Source organism: Dunckerocampus dactyliophorus, chromosome 7 (genome assembly GCF_027744805.1).
Source record: "Dunckerocampus dactyliophorus isolate RoL2022-P2 chromosome 7, RoL_Ddac_1.1, whole genome shotgun sequence".
Classification (NCBI taxonomy): Eukaryota; Metazoa; Chordata; class Actinopteri; order Syngnathiformes; family Syngnathidae; genus Dunckerocampus; species Dunckerocampus dactyliophorus.
The window spans coordinates 17,306,751-17,322,368 of record NC_072825.1 but is presented as its reverse complement, the minus strand read 5'-3'; the positions used below and the strand labels follow the sequence as shown (position 1 = coordinate 17,322,368).

At 39.7% G+C, this 15,618-nt stretch overlaps 1 protein-coding gene across 4 annotated transcripts in view; it reads left to right on the top strand.

Moving 5' to 3' along the window:
- triob (trio Rho guanine nucleotide exchange factor b) overlaps nucleotides 1-15,618 on the top strand; it is a 118,219-nt gene that overhangs the window by 82,115 nt on the left and 20,486 nt on the right. For all 4 annotated transcript variants that reach the window (XR_008572041.1, XM_054781945.1, XM_054781946.1 and 1 more), the window contains exons 23-37: nucleotides 164-279; nucleotides 1,739-1,861; nucleotides 2,159-2,353; nucleotides 2,656-2,771; nucleotides 5,416-5,482; nucleotides 5,929-6,038; nucleotides 6,148-6,217; nucleotides 6,767-6,856; nucleotides 7,008-7,100; nucleotides 7,249-7,360; nucleotides 8,597-8,787; nucleotides 8,903-9,004; nucleotides 10,831-10,970; nucleotides 11,127-11,226; nucleotides 14,957-15,209. Coding sequence is in view for 3 of the 4 variants with exons in the window: in XM_054781945.1 (XP_054637920.1) it covers nucleotides 164-279; nucleotides 1,739-1,861; nucleotides 2,159-2,353; nucleotides 2,656-2,771; nucleotides 5,416-5,482; nucleotides 5,929-6,038; nucleotides 6,148-6,217; nucleotides 6,767-6,856; nucleotides 7,008-7,100; nucleotides 7,249-7,360; nucleotides 8,597-8,787; nucleotides 8,903-9,004; nucleotides 10,831-10,970; nucleotides 11,127-11,226; nucleotides 14,957-15,209 (1,878 nt within the window). In the remaining variant the exon portion in view is untranslated. The remainder of the gene's footprint in view (nucleotides 1-163; nucleotides 280-1,738; nucleotides 1,862-2,158; nucleotides 2,354-2,655; nucleotides 2,772-5,415; nucleotides 5,483-5,928; nucleotides 6,039-6,147; nucleotides 6,218-6,766; nucleotides 6,857-7,007; nucleotides 7,101-7,248; nucleotides 7,361-8,596; nucleotides 8,788-8,902; nucleotides 9,005-10,830; nucleotides 10,971-11,126; nucleotides 11,227-14,956; nucleotides 15,210-15,618) is intronic.

Below are 15,618 nucleotides of genomic sequence, written 5' to 3'. Positions count from 1 at the left end.
TGAATACGTGTTTTGTCCACTTTTGCACCATATTTTGCTTTAAATTTTTGGTTGCGTGTCACTTAACCATTCGAGTTCCAAGGGTCCACTCTATAAGTTTAGGGTGTTCCTGTACAGTAATGGAATGTGCTGGATCAGATGTCTTTTTTTTTTTCTCCACTAGATATCTTGAATGAGTTGCTGCAGAGAGAAAACAGAGTGCTCCACTTCTGGACCATGAGAAAGCGAAGGCTGGATCAGTGCCAGCAATATGTGGTGTTTGAACGCAGCGCCAAGCAGGTGTGTGTGTGTGTGTCTGTGTGTTGCGGGGTGTTTTCAGTGTGTGCAAGTATACTGAGCTTATATTACATTATACAGTAAGTGACGTTCCTGGTTCTGTTGCACCCTTTTTGAACACATTGCATGACGCAGCATATAATTGAACACGTCATCTACATGTTGACTAATGGATCAATATGTTGACATTTCTCCATGGGCATACAGCCTCTATCTTATTTTGTCTTTCTTTTAGAATGCAGTGTTGTTGATGTTGTTGTTGTCGTTTTCTCTGTAATGAAACGTGTCTTATTCAGGAAGCTGTGTAAGCTGGCAGACATTTGTAAGAATGACTGTCTTAAAAGAAAGCTATGATTACAGTACATGGCCCTGAAACTGCACACACTATGTTTATTACAGAGAATCACCAAATAGCTGCGTATCCAACAATCTATTCTTTTGTCCTTCGGGCCATGCAGAAAACCTGTGCTTTTAGAGCTAGGATGGCCAATGTGCGGCCAGCAACTCGTTTATTATTGATCTGCGGCACGTTGTACAAATAAAATGAAGCACTGTAAAATAGAAAAATTGGGAAAAATTGAGCAAAAACGCACAGTGTGAAGAAAAATTCCGAAATGTTGATATGTATAATTAATGACAAAACTTTGGATTTAAATTTATGTCAATTTTTTTAAACCTTTTTATAAAATAAAAAAATATATATTAAAATACAAATTAATTAATAACAAAGCTTTGGTTTTAAATATAAGTACTTCGTTTTTTTTAATCCTTTTTATAAAATAAAATAAAAATGAAAATACTAAAGTGGCAAAGTGGCATCCTTTGATTTTTGTCTGTGGAAAAAGGTTTGGACACGCCTGCTCTTTTTCATGATGTTTTCATTATGTTAATTGTTTGCATTACATAACAGAACATCACTCAAATTTAAGATGCAAACAGTTCACAGGTCATTTTCATTTTTTTTAAATAATGCCTTTAATTTTATCTAGTTGAAATCCACTCTAAATTGTCCATACTGTAGGTATGATATAATGGTTGTTTGTCTATTTGTGGCCTGCGATTGGCTGTCGACCAGTCCAGGGTGTACCCCGCCTCTCGCCCAAAGTCAGCTGGGATAGGCTCCAGCATACCCCTGCAACGCACGTAAGGATAGGCAGCCTAGAAAATGGAAGGTTGAAATCCATCATGTTAGAATGCCGCTTCAACTGTTACATGACTACTACTGTTACATAGCTCCCTCTTGTGGTATTGGGGTAACACAGCACAAACATGGATCAACACGTTCCCTTTAAAATATTTTGACATACCTTCTATAATATATTTATTTATTTATGTATTTATTTATTTATTTATTTTGTAAACTGAAAAAAAAACAGGGATTGCGGTCATAGAAGGTGTGTCAGATACTTTTAACAGGAACCCCTCAGTAAGTGTTCTAACCTGTGATTGGGTGTTTCCACAGGCACTGGAGTGGATCCACGACACTGGGGAGTTTTACCTGTCCACACACACATCCACTGGCTCCAGCATTCACCACACACAGGAGCTTCTAAAAGAGCATGAAGACTTCCAGATCACAGCTAAGGTTCTTCCCTTTTTCTGGTATACAAGTGTGGGTTTCTATTTATGGTGTACTCTGCTTGTAGTTGTTGTGATTTTGTTTGCACACTCCTGCTCTCAGCTGGGAGGCCCATTCACAGGGTGACATATTGTTCTGTGTCCACTTTGTGTGTCACTGGTATTGTGTCAGAGAACAAGCTAGTATGCCAATCACTGATTCCTAACTCTCCCTCTCTCTTCCTCCCCCCCATGTGTCTATCTACCTTTCCACCTCTCTGCGGCCATCTCTCTGTGCCCTCCCTAAATGTCCCGCTATTGACAGCAAACCAAAGAACGCGTAAAGCTGTTGATCCAGCTGGCCGATGGGTTTTGTGACAAGGGCCACGCCCATGCCCTGGAGATAAAGAAATGGGTGTCCTCAGTGGACAAGGGCTACAGGGACTTTTCTCTCCGTATGGACAAATACAGGACGTGCCTCGAAACGGCGCTCGGCATTTCTTCTGACTCCAACAAGGCAGTAAGTGTTCATCGATAATGATGTTGTCAGACTGTTGTCATGAACTTTTTTGTGATGGCTGTGATTTAGCTGTCATTGACTGTTTTTGTGGTTAGACAATTAGGTCTAGCAGGTTGCCAAAAAGTGCTACGAACTATACCGTACATGACATGCTTCAAAATCTGTGTGTTTCAAATTTGGATTTAATAAACTGGTGCTTTGAGGGAGGGAGTGCATCACATGTACTGTAGGTGCGGTGACTGGTGAAAGGCTGCCGTGGCCATTGTACACAACATAATAGGGACTGTCTCATGTGTTTTCAGAGTAAAGAGCTACAACTGGACATTATCCCAGCTAGTGCTCCGGGGTCAGAGGTGAAGTTGAGAGATGCTGCTCATGAACTCAACGAGGAGAAAAGGAAGTCGGCGAGGAGAAAAGAGTGAGTGACACCTTCCTATGACATCCTATGATGGCAGAATGACAAAGTTGTTATTCAATTAATAACTCTCTAACAATGTCAGTCGCAACTGAGTATTATAACCTTGTGTGCCATTTGTGAAAGTACCCGTGTTAGTTTGTTAGTTAGTTTTGTGCTTCGCACGATTACACTAAAACTACAAGACATTTCAATGAAGCTCTGTCAAGCGGTGGCACGTGCATAACAAGAATCCATTAACTTTTTGGGCAAAATCTGAACATAGGAATTTATTTTTTATTGTCGAAGTTTATTCCTAATGAATCTGAATGGTGCTGTCTCATTCACACTTTACCACAATATCCAGCCTAACATACTTGTCGCGTGACTTTGTGGAGCTGTTTGTAACATAGCATTTTGCTGCAAAGCTGTGCGGCAGTACAGTCCCGCCTGGTTGCCCACAGCGGACTTGCTCATGCACGAGCCCAACCTGGAAGTTAAATAGAAATACTCTAAATGAAGATGTCCAAACTTTTTTCCATCAAGGACTGCAATATATAATTCTATATGTGTGTGTATATAAATATATACAGTATATGTGTATACAGTATATACTGTAAATTCCAGACTATTAAGCTACTTTGTCTGTAAACCACAGGTTTCCACGTTATTGCATAGCATATTTACACAAGACTATAAACACTACAAACCTTTTAATCCCACCTCCACTCGATGTTCCCGTATGAATCGTTACTCCGGTGATCAGATGTGAGACGCTTTTTTTCATTGGGATTTAACAGCTGCTGCGGCCCAAGCTGTCCAAGCAGAAGCTGTAGTAATTCTACACTTGTGTTGATCAAACTTACTTATGATTTGTCAGATCAAAACATGATCGCTGCATAAGACTTCAAAAACGTGATCCTAGCGTCCATTTTACAAATTCACTACTTCCTGACTGCGCTCTAAGCATCAGTGGAACTGTAGTTCTTTTAGCCAAAAATTAGCTGCACCATTGCTTAAATGATAAAAGTAGCGGCTTACAGTCCATACTTGATGCTATGTAAGTGTATACAGTGGTGTGAAAAAGTGTTTGCCCGCTTCCTGGTTTCTTTTTTTTGTTGTTTTCGCATGTTTTTCACATTTAAATGTTTAAGATCATCATACACATTTAAATATTTAAATATTAGTCAATGACAACACAACTGAACACAAAATTACGTTTTTAAATGATACTTATTATTATTATTAAGGCAGAAAAAAATCCAAATCACTTTTTCACACAGGGTCATGTAGGTTTGGATTTGTTTTCTCCCTTGATAATAAAAGGTTTAATTTAAAAAATGCATTTCGTTTTCAGTTGTGTTGTCATTAACTAATATTTACATTTGTTTGATGATCGGAAACAAAGTGTGACAAACATGCAAAAAAAATAAGAACTCAGGAAGGGGGCAAAATACTTTTTCACACCACTGTATGTTACACTATAGATGTTACAAACCACGTTTCAAATTTTGCGGCTTCAGTCTATCACGTTTTTTCAAATATATATTAATTAATAAATCATGCTGCTGCATGGTTGACTACAGCCTATTAGTAACAAAAATGCATATTTAAGCAAATTGTACGTATTTTTGCCTAAATTAAGCATTTTCAAGCATAAAAATGGCAAAATTAACAAATACAAATGTAAGCCATTCAGTGATATGTAGTATTCTACACTGGTCACTAGGTGTCAGTAATGTTACTTTAATGTTTGGTGAAACATACAAGCGTCAGACTTGATCGTCGGACTAGTCATTTATTGCAGGTTTGAATTATCTCACAGGCACCATAATAATAACATAATAATCATAACAATCATAAAATGGACTACTGTTGCAGCCATAACCTATGCCAAGCTAAAACTCAAATCTGAAACCCGACTTCACTTCCTGTCCTCTACGCACATTTATTGTGCCACACAAGAGCACAGGTTTTATTTATGTCTTAAATGGCTTATTTTCTCTGATTATATCTACTAATATCTACTATCTACTGTCGTAAACAGGTTTTCTATGCTATAACTATAAAAACAAGAACGAAACCTACTTTGCGGAAATTCACAAATCACAGTCGGGTCCGGAACCAATTAATCGCGATAACGAGGGATTTCAGTTTAATGGTTGTTTGTAATAAATTGTTTACTCAAAATGGTTTTGTCTCACTCCCATTTCTTCATTTCGCATTTTGAAGCGCTACTTACAGTATAACCTCCTTAAGATCCAACAGTGCAAAATGTAAATTCTTGCAATTTTTCAACTGGTTTTAAAATTTTGATCAGGAGTGTATATAATGAATATGAATATTCAGTAAAGGCCAATAAAAAAGCCGAAAATGGTGAACTCTAGACAACGGTGCTCGAAATAATCCACAATTCAAGAAAGTGTCAGGAATTCAGTGGTGCAGAAGAGTGTAGCACAGTTTGCATGAAGTAAATACAGTACGTCCAAGGCGTTTAATCAGGTTAACTAAAAGTGTAAAAGTCATATGCAACGCTGTATACTTATGTTTTTGAAAAGATTGTTTCATCTATGGATGACAATGTTTTTCTCTTCCACTAAACGACACAATGATGTGAAAAGAAAATTACATTCATCTGCCGATGTGACAGCTATCTTTGTCTTTTCAGGTTTATAATGGCTGAGCTGATCCAAACGGAGAAAGCCTATGTTAGAGACCTGAGAGAGTGCATGGATGTAAGTCCTGTCACCGATATAACATTTCAGTCGCCCCATTACACCTTCAGATATATAAATTCAATTGGAGATGATGCCTTGTATTTTTTGCAGGGCAGTATTTCCATATAACAACATTGTGTACTAAACCAGTGATGGTGACACTCCATCACACACTCATGTATGTTGGGTGCTTGAACAAATTGCAGCACGAACAAATACACATGTACCACTGCTCACTTGTATGTACCACAGTAGCTTGAAAGTTAGCTACAACTTGCCAACTGTAGGGGGAGCCCTGTAACAAAGCTTCATTCAGTCCTTTATTTTGTGCAACTTACCCTGTTAGTACACAGTTTTATTTGTATTTGAATTGTTAAATGAAAAAATATTAGCTGCATATATTTTATTATATTTCTGGTTTAATTAGCACGATATGTATTAGTAAGCTATGCTCTGACATGCAGACATACCTCTGGGAGATGACCAGCGGTGTGGAGGAGATTCCTCCAGGGATCGTCAATAAGGAGCACATCATCTTTGGGAACATGCAGGATCTCTACGAGTTTCATCACAAGTCAGTCAAGCTTTATTATTACTTATCAGTGTTGAAGATAGATGTGATGTAGAATATAGATGTAAAAGCCAACAAAACTAGAGGCGATCATGGATCCATCTCCGCACAGTATCTTCCTGAAGGAGTTGGAAAAGTATGAACAGCTTCCAGAAGATGTGGGTCATTGTTTCGTCACCTGGGTGAGTTGTGATTTTAATGTGTACATATTGATCTTGATATGATGCTCACACATACTTAATAATACTGTTATCTTAAACAAATCTATACAAAAATGACATTACATGAATTGATCGAATGTGACCTTTTCTTCTCATTCAGTCATTCCTTTGGGCCTTTTTATTTTTTAAAACACACAATAACATCTGATGTATGACATTATACTTTTGGAGGGATTTTATGAAATCTCTTGTATGTTTTTCCGTGATGCAGCACTTCTTGTGAACACCCACCTGTGGTCCATATGAGCTGGACAATATTCCCTTTAAAAGGCAGGAAAATCACTGTTGCATTTATGACGCACCACCATTTTTGTTCATTTAAACCAAAGGTCCTTATGCACAGGTGATTTTAAGCAACATACATGCACAATTCAGAAACTTGTGATGCACAGTGAGTGGGGGGAAGAGTCCATGGTGGTGCATGTCGCACTATTTTTCAAATATGTAAGGGAATAAAACATTTTTCCAACACTTTTATCTCAGGTATGTTTTTTTTTTTCTCCCACTCAGGCTGACAAGTTTCAGATGTACGTGAACTACTGTAAGAACAAGCCGGACTCCACGCAGCTCATCTTGGAGCATGCTGGACCATATTTTGATGTGAGTTGTAAAAAAAAATCAAAACATGCACTTGAATTTCAGTGTGATGTTAAATATCATAAGCTTGCCTTAAAGGCAGTGTTTACTGTGACATAATTAGACACATGATGACGACAGGGACTTGACAGATGTGACTCGTTTGGCTTTACAGGAAATCCAGCAAAGGCATCGTCTCGCCAACTCTATCTCCTCTTACTTGATCAAACCAGTCCAAAGAATAACTAAGTACCAGCTGCTTCTTAAGGTACAATAAAGAAACAAATTAACATTACACTCTTCACAAAATATATGGTGTTGTTATCAGTGACAAACTTTTTTTTTATTTTACTTTGGCTACTTCTGCCTCTATCTGATACGACATGGTTTATATTTATCAACTGTTTTATGTTTAGGAGCTACTGACATGCTGTGAGGAAGGAAAAGGTGAGATCAAGGATGGCCTTGAGGTGATGTTAAGTGTACCCAAGAAAGCCAATGATGCCATGCACCTTTCCATGCTGGATGGTAGGTTTAAACACACACGCATTTATCTCATTTTTATTACTACCTTCATTTAAAAAAGATGGTGGTGACTATTAAGGGTGCAACGGTACAGGTGACCCATGGTATGGTCTGTACCTCGGTATTTGGGATACATTTTTGGTCCGGTTTTGGTGCGTTTTTTCTGCGTAAAGATAACAACTTTTTTCTCAATTATTATTAAAACAATTTTAAAATGTAGACACTAAAGATGCTGAAACCAATCTAATGTAGGGCAGTATATCTTACTATAGGTGATATAAGCTTTGTGTTATAGGTGAAAAAGCTAATTAGCGTAATATCTAATAATGTACTTCATTAGAAAGAACAAAGAACAAGCTGCGGGCTGAAAACGGCCCCTGGGCCCCACTTTGGACACCCCTGGTTTAGGAAAGTGCAAGTGCAAAAGTAAGAGAACAGTGTGATGATGATTTGATTTTTTAAAGTTCTTTACCTTAAGAGCAGTGTTAATAGTTGCTGCGTGCAGTACCATTCTCATACTGAACAACGGCAGCTCGCTGCTTTCATCTTATGCATTCATCTTTGTCCGTTTACGGAGGTGAAGTGTTCAATAACGGGTGCACCGCACCTCGACGTCCGAGCCAGGGAGCCCGGCGGGCAAGTAGTTGAGGAGATCCCATGGGTGCAAGTCGCCTCGTGCATCGGCGACAAAGACGAGGGCGGCATATAGTCTCTGATACATACTCTGCCCTATACTCTGTTGCCAAATGCCTCACTTTTTCATCCACTTCTTGGCAGACTGCCCTTCACTTGAAATAAGTACAGTATGGGAAATGGGACATTACATTGCGGGGAGGACTTTTTACCAGCCTGGATCAGCACGTGCGAGCGCACATACACACAGTGTAAAATGTATTGAAAAAACGCCGGTCCATAAGGTCGATTGTCCCGTGCAATGCAGGGCGGACCAAACGGTACACATTTTTATCGTACCATCCCTAGTGGTACTATGCAATTATGTCTATTTTTTATCTGAGTAAAAAATGCCAAACAAATTCAGATAGTTCTGTTTTAGAAGTCACCTGTACTTTGAGAGTGTGTCCTCATCTAACGCCACAAATTACAAATTGTGCCGCTGAAATGGCGTCACAGTGAGTGAGCAGAAGTTGCTCAAGTGTGACTCAGCAGGCAACTGGCCACCCACATGTTTGTACACACTGTACAGACAAAGAATTCAACCCTCTTTTTTACTCTTTTCAGGGTTTGATGGCAACCTTGATTCCCAAGGGGAACTGATTCTTCAGGAGTCCTTCCAAGTTTGGGATCCCAAAACCCTGATCCGAAAAGGTCGTGACCGCCACCTTTTCCTCTTTGAGATGTTGCTGGTTTTCAGTAAAGAAGTGAAAGATTCAAACGGACGTAGCAAGTACCTCTACAAGAGCAAGCTCTTTGTAAGTGATGTACAGTTTCATGCTTGGACTATATAGTTTCAATCTGTTAGATTAGTGATTCGTAGAGGCGTTAACTACAGTTTTATATCTGTATGTGTGATGTTCTTATCCTCAGACATCAGAACTCGGAGTGACAGAACATGTGGAGGGGGACCCTTGTAAGTTTGCCCTCTGGATGGGTAGAACTCCGACCTCAGACAACAAGATCGTGCTCAAGGTGAAGTATACGTAAAATTCTCATGTATAGTCATCAAAACAACCAAAATAAAAGGGACAAGTAGCCTGTAGCTCTTGACCTAAACCCCTTCATGGGAAAATACACAAGCATAGCACTGATGTGTAATACATGATGTCCATCCAAACTGAATAAGATGTAGCTTACAGTTAGAAGCGCATAGGCCCCACCTACTGCAGTTCCAGTTGAAATATAGCCAAATATATGACGTTAGTAGTATTTTGTATAGCAAAGTAATGTATTATAACTAAGGATGCTCCGATCAGGGTTTTGTGGTGCCGATTCCGATACCGATCATCCAGGACTGAAATCGGCCGATATTGATGCCGATCACATGGCTTAATAAGAAATTTTTTAGTGCTATTTCCCAGAGGTGCCATATAAAGGGGAAAAGTCAGGACAATCCCTAGGTCTTTTGACTGTCAGGAAACCCAAAAAATAGGTAATTACTAATAAAAATTAATTAATAAGGAGGGTGGCAACTTGACTTTCTTGAGGGGACCCAGAATTCCTGGCTGCACCCCAGCTATTGTCTGTATGATATAAAAAAGGAACCATAAAATCACCTTAATTTAGACAAAATATATTTGACTTACTTTTTCAAGAGAACTTATATCACTCGTGAAACTTACAGAGGATGAGACGCCTTTTTTAACGAGACTTTGGATGTGAGAGTACATTGGTGGAGCTCCAGCAGGAGTAAGAGAGCACTCGGCGAACCCGGTGTCTTCCACCGTTGAGAAAGGCTGGTCATCTCATCCGATGAATTCAATTATTTTTTGGGTTATTTGCTTAGCCTTCTGACGCAGATACGGGCGAGTGTCCACATGGCTGCGTTAGCTGCCGTTTGACTGATGATCGCACCGTGAGCCTCGTAAACTCACCATACTCCGTCACATGTTTGTTCTTCAAACGGCGTATTAAATTAAAGCTTTTTAACGTGCTACACCAGCAAGATGGCATGTGTTGGTAGTTAAGTTCCACACGGCAGACATGATTGTTTTTGTTTTGTCACGCTTACGCAGTGTGAAGGAAAGTGGGAAGAGGACGCTGCCCAAGACGTTAGTTAGGGCAAGACACTACACTGCACAAAGGGATTGCTGCAGGATGCAGTAGTACTAGCCACAGGTGACCGACTTTTGTGATTTGGGTAGAAAGTTATTTCGGTGGCCAGTCGATCGGAGCATCCATAATTGTAAAAAGTAGAATCTGTTTACCATATTTTTGGGGGAGCGTTTTTAATCATACTACTTTTCAGGAGAAGTGCCATGACATGAGTAACTTTATGTCTTTGGTCACCCCCACAAAATCCCTACTTATTTGTGTTAAGCCAAGACAGGTCACTGCATCCAGGGGCAGACTGTTGCTTTCTGCTTTTTTATTCTCACAGAAATGTTAGCATGACAGAACCTAGACCATTTGTACGACGTGTAAGACTGAATGATAGATGCAAGGTATGTCTGTCTGTTTTAAAAAAAAATATGTATTTGTTTATCTTGTCTTTGGGAAAGACAGAGAAACTTCCAATATACTTATTTAAATGTGCTGGGTGTCTGTTTCGTTGCATAACTTGTGATCAAAATCTGCTCCTTATATAACATGTCATCATTGCAGCCTCAGTGTTGCTGGTGTCAACGTGAAGGAGGGAGAGCAAGATGTGTCAGTGACGATAATTAGACGCTGACAATAAATGTCTTTCTGCGGAAAGCCGGAAAAGGAAATCGTTTATTCTTCTAATCTACACATGGCTGACTTCTAGGTGTGTATGCTGTAATTTGTAATTGACTGAAACTGTTGCTCTGTTCAAGGCTTCCAGCATTGAAAACAAGCAGGACTGGATCAAACACATTCGCGAGGTCATTCAGGAGCGAACGGTCCATCTGCGAGGTGCTCTGAAGGAGCCCATTCACATCCCCAAAGCCACCACGGCCAAACATAAAGGCAGACGGTAGGCTAACAGGGCATCACTTGTTTGTTGCGCTCATTATGACAGTGTGCAGTAAAACAGCAACCGTTTTCTTTCATTGCATCCAGTTGACACAGCTGGACTGTGTTTTAATAAAAGGAACAATACGGTGACATTATATTGTTTATGCACCTGCAGGGATGGAGAGGAGCTAGACAGCCAAGGAGATGCAAGCAGTCAACCTGATACCATCTCAATCGCCTCACGGACCTCACAGAACACACTGGACAGTGATAAGGTAGAAGAACACACAGACATAATGTATATAGCGCCCCCACAGTAGTTTACCATAGAGATGCTGGTTAGTGGCTTTCTTACCGATATTCATATACTGACACGGTGCAGCACTTCATTACCCCTGCCAACCAATACCGATAAAAGCAGCAGCTCTTCCCTCAAACTAATGTCACGTCATATCTCGTGTAATGAACACATTATGCTTCTTTTACTGTCACTGGATGCGTTTCACAAATAAACACTGTTTATGCAAAAATAAGACACATGTAAAACATTTTGTCTTAACAGGTCTTGAAAAAATCATGACCAATAGTCAACGAAAATAACACATTCTCCTACTATCAAAAAGTAAGACAAATCAAATTTTAAGAAATTCACAAATAAGAATCTAATTAAATAATGCTGGCAGTGATAGAATTTGGAAAGATGCACATTTTTATATGGAACAAGCATCCGTATAAGAAAAAAGTAAAGAGCAAAGTGTGAAACACTGGACTAATACAAAACAAAAGTGAAATTATTAACTGGGCTCACGCAGTACATCTCCCCTCGCTTATTATTTTGCTGCAGGTAGTCTAGCTGTGTGAGTGATTTTTCCTGAAGTGTGATATTAGATTAGAAGTATTAAAGAAAGCCTTACTTAATTACGTACTTGCTTTGTAGTCATTCCAAATAGCATATTTACAATCCGAAGGCGAAACTTAGAAAATAATTGTAGACCGCTGACATACAGAGCTCGCAAGCTGTGTGGCGCACATCGTCATCACTCACGCGCCGATGTCATTATAGGGAGACAAAACAATACCGATATGAACACATATCTCATTTGTATGCCAATATCGGCCGTCCGATGTTATCGGACATCCCTAATTTACCACAGTGTCTTCCGCATTCAGTTTGTTCAAATTTCAAATTCATTTTTCATTTTAAAAAAGATGAATTGCAATCGCACCACATTCTTCTTTCATATTTTGGTTCGCAATTTTAGACTCACTTTCGAGTTGTTCATCTACTAAATCATTCGAGCTCCAAGAATACACCGTATTCAGATATGTGCACAGCCTTGTATTATGGGCATCCTTTTCACTGACTGATCATGTTATTGCTTGTGGTTACTGCAGCCTGTGTACATGTGAGCATTTCTTTGCAACATGTTTCCTGTGGAAGTGTTGTGTGACAGTCCATCTGACAGAGATTTGATGCAGTGTGTGCGTGTGTGTGTGTGTGTGTGTGTTAGAGAATTTCACTGGAAGCAGGGACAGACGATTCCAGTTATATCTGGTAATAGCGCCACAGAAGGCTTGTCCTCCCACGCTCAGTATGAGCAAACCTAACACACTCATACACACTAATGCAGAAGAATTTTGCTATACTTTCCAGTCAAACTCACTGCAAAGTAAAGCCAGGCATATCTGCCTTGTGTACCGTTTTATTCCATTGCTGTAATGAACTAATTGGTGCTCAAAACTCCAGTTCATGTGTCTAAAAATAATTTATTATAAAGCGTTTAGTAGGTATAGAACTCATTTAAATGTGCACAATTGCACATGCAAATAGATATTCTGGGTCATCTCCCAGCTTTGAAAGCATCTTTATCCCTCTCTGTGAGGATTCTGTGTGAAACCTCTCCTTCAGGAGGCGGTGACACTGGTGTGTTTGTGTAGTTTTTTTTTGTATGCAAGGGCTCATGTTCCTGTGTGCATCCGCTTTAGTGACTGACTTGTGTGTCAGCTGCTTCAGCCTCCCACTCACAGAGGATGCTCGCCTCTAATGCCAGACAGGAAAGAACCTTTTTAAGTCTTCACCGCTTTCTCTCTACCCAAGACTTCCAAAATAGAGAGATTGTAGACAACTCACCTCGCTGGAGTTTTTTTTTTTTCCCACTGAATTCCTGGTGTGTTTTTGTTGCTGAACTGATATTAGTGTGACTTTCAAGAGGATAGTTCACAGGCATCGATGGATTTCCTGTACTGAATAGCTTTGTGGTGAAGAAATGGAATGATTCCCACTTCAGTAGAGTGCTGTTTACTCTAAAGTGGTGGATTTGATTAGCACTGTTCCCCAGTGAAAGTTTAATAAAACCATTTTTTTTCTATTTGCTAGTTTAGTCTTATCAAGAGTCATTATAGACAGTTGTGCATTGGATCATAGAGTCAGATTGCTGTCAGGGTTTTGAACGCTTTGGGTCTTTTCTCACCATGAGGGAGTGGAAAACAATGGAGAAATTGGAGGAAAGAATCGCTCATCCAGTTTCTCAGCTTCTCAGCTCGCTGGCTTTACCACACTACCAAAGGGTATGTTGCAAATCAAATTGGTAACGTAACATTTATGCGGTGATCATGTGTAATGCATCGGAGAAGTGGTAAACCTTGCATGCGTTTTATATGTTGGTGATTCATTCATGAATTCAGTAATTCATTTTAATTTAACAATACTTTATTATTTATATTGTGGTTGTGGTTTACAGTAGTTCACAAATGAACTGCATCACACTGTCTTATATTTTGCTCCTCATGTGGATGAAAAGGTAATGGCAATATGAGCAATAACAGCTCTCCATACGAAGACGTGTGGTTCTGCAACTGCAACCACAATAATCAACATATTATCAAATTCATGCTGCTCTGACGGTTTCACTCAAAATAGTTATTGGAATTCGGGTTGGATTATGCATATTGTATGTATCTAATAGCAGCGCAATGGCAGAATGGTTAGAACTTGTGCCTCATAGTCAGAAGATCTGTGCTTGAATCTCCATTGGAACATCTCTGTGTGGAGTTTCTTGCGTGGGTTTTCTTTGGGACTCCTCCCACACTCAACAAATATGCACGTTTGGTTAATTGGAGCCTCTAAATTGCCCAGAGGTGTGAATGTGAGCGTGAACGGTTGGTGTATGTGTTCTGTGACTTGACTGACTCACCCGAATTCAGCTGGGGTTGCAGAGGTCATTTTACTGAAATGATTTTTTTTTTATTTATATGAACACATTTCATGAAGGACAACCTGCCTTCAGATATGCGTAGACTTAAGGTATCCAGGTGTGACCATGTGCAAGATTCAAATTTCATATTTCATTACTAATACCTAAACATATGCACATGAGGATGTTTACTTACAGATACTAACAGTATCTGTAAGTAAACATCGTCACTAACAGTGACTCATGTTGACGTTAACAGAAACCTGTTAGTAAAATGTCAAATTGCACATATTTGTTAACACATTAATTTACCTTTCTTTTCTTAGCAGTCATGTAAGCAGAGTGAAACTGTCAATGTGACCCTTTGTTCACTTCCAATGATTGTTTGACTTGGTCATCCCAGTATTAGCATGGAAACTGACTGTATTTTCTGTCCATATGACGATACACGGTTTTTGTTCTGAGCCGAGCTACAGCATCACACATGCATTTTCATTGGTAAAACCTAATGCTCCACACAGATTAAGGTCTTCCGCATTTAACCCGTCCTCTTGAGGGGCAGTGGGCAGCCATCGTGCAGCGCCCTGGGAGCAATTATAAAAAAGCTGTTTGGAATTTTGGCAAACGATTTGAAGTATTTTATTTGATTTGTATTTATTTATTAATGTATGTATTTGTATTGTCTGAATATTTTCTCTCCAGCTTGATATTTTCTCCACTTAGTTGGACACCAAACCGTGAAAGTGACAACATAAGTCTGACTTGAGTTGAATTTAACGAAAAAAAAACTTCCCCTTCTTTCTTTTTCCAGCTGTCAGGTGGTTGCGAGCTGACTGTGGTCATCCATGACTTTGTGGCCACCAATGGTGGCAGCAGCGGGGAGCTGACAGTGCGACGAGGCCAGACAGTCGAGGTTCTGGAGAGGCTCCATGATAGACCGGACTGGTGTCTGGTCCGGACTACGGACCGCTCTCCCGCCCAAGAGGGCATTGTCCCCTGCTCAATGCTCTGTATTGCACACTCCAGGTCCTCCATGGAGATGGAGGGTCTCTTCAATCACAAAGGTAGGAGAAGGCAATTCTTCATCTTGAGTCACGCAGTATAATGTCTTAGGGGACACAGACCTTGATGAATACTATTGGTTGGGCTCACTGGAAGCACAATATGCCCAGTAGAGCTGTCTAAGTCACTGAAAGTAGTCATCGTGTGTAGCTTTTAATGGTAAACAACCATCTGACACGGCCTGGCTTTAGTTTACACGCTCTATGTGTAGGCCAGGTGGCAATGCATCACACGCTATTCATATATTTGGGTACAATGGACAACCAAGCAAGGAATACAAAAACATAAAACATTTGACATATGGCAGCAAAAAAGAAGACTGTGTTTTTTGTTTCTTTCCCATTACATTTTCATTGTTGCAAATAATGCATACTACACTGAAGTTTAATGGCTGATGCATGGAAACATTGA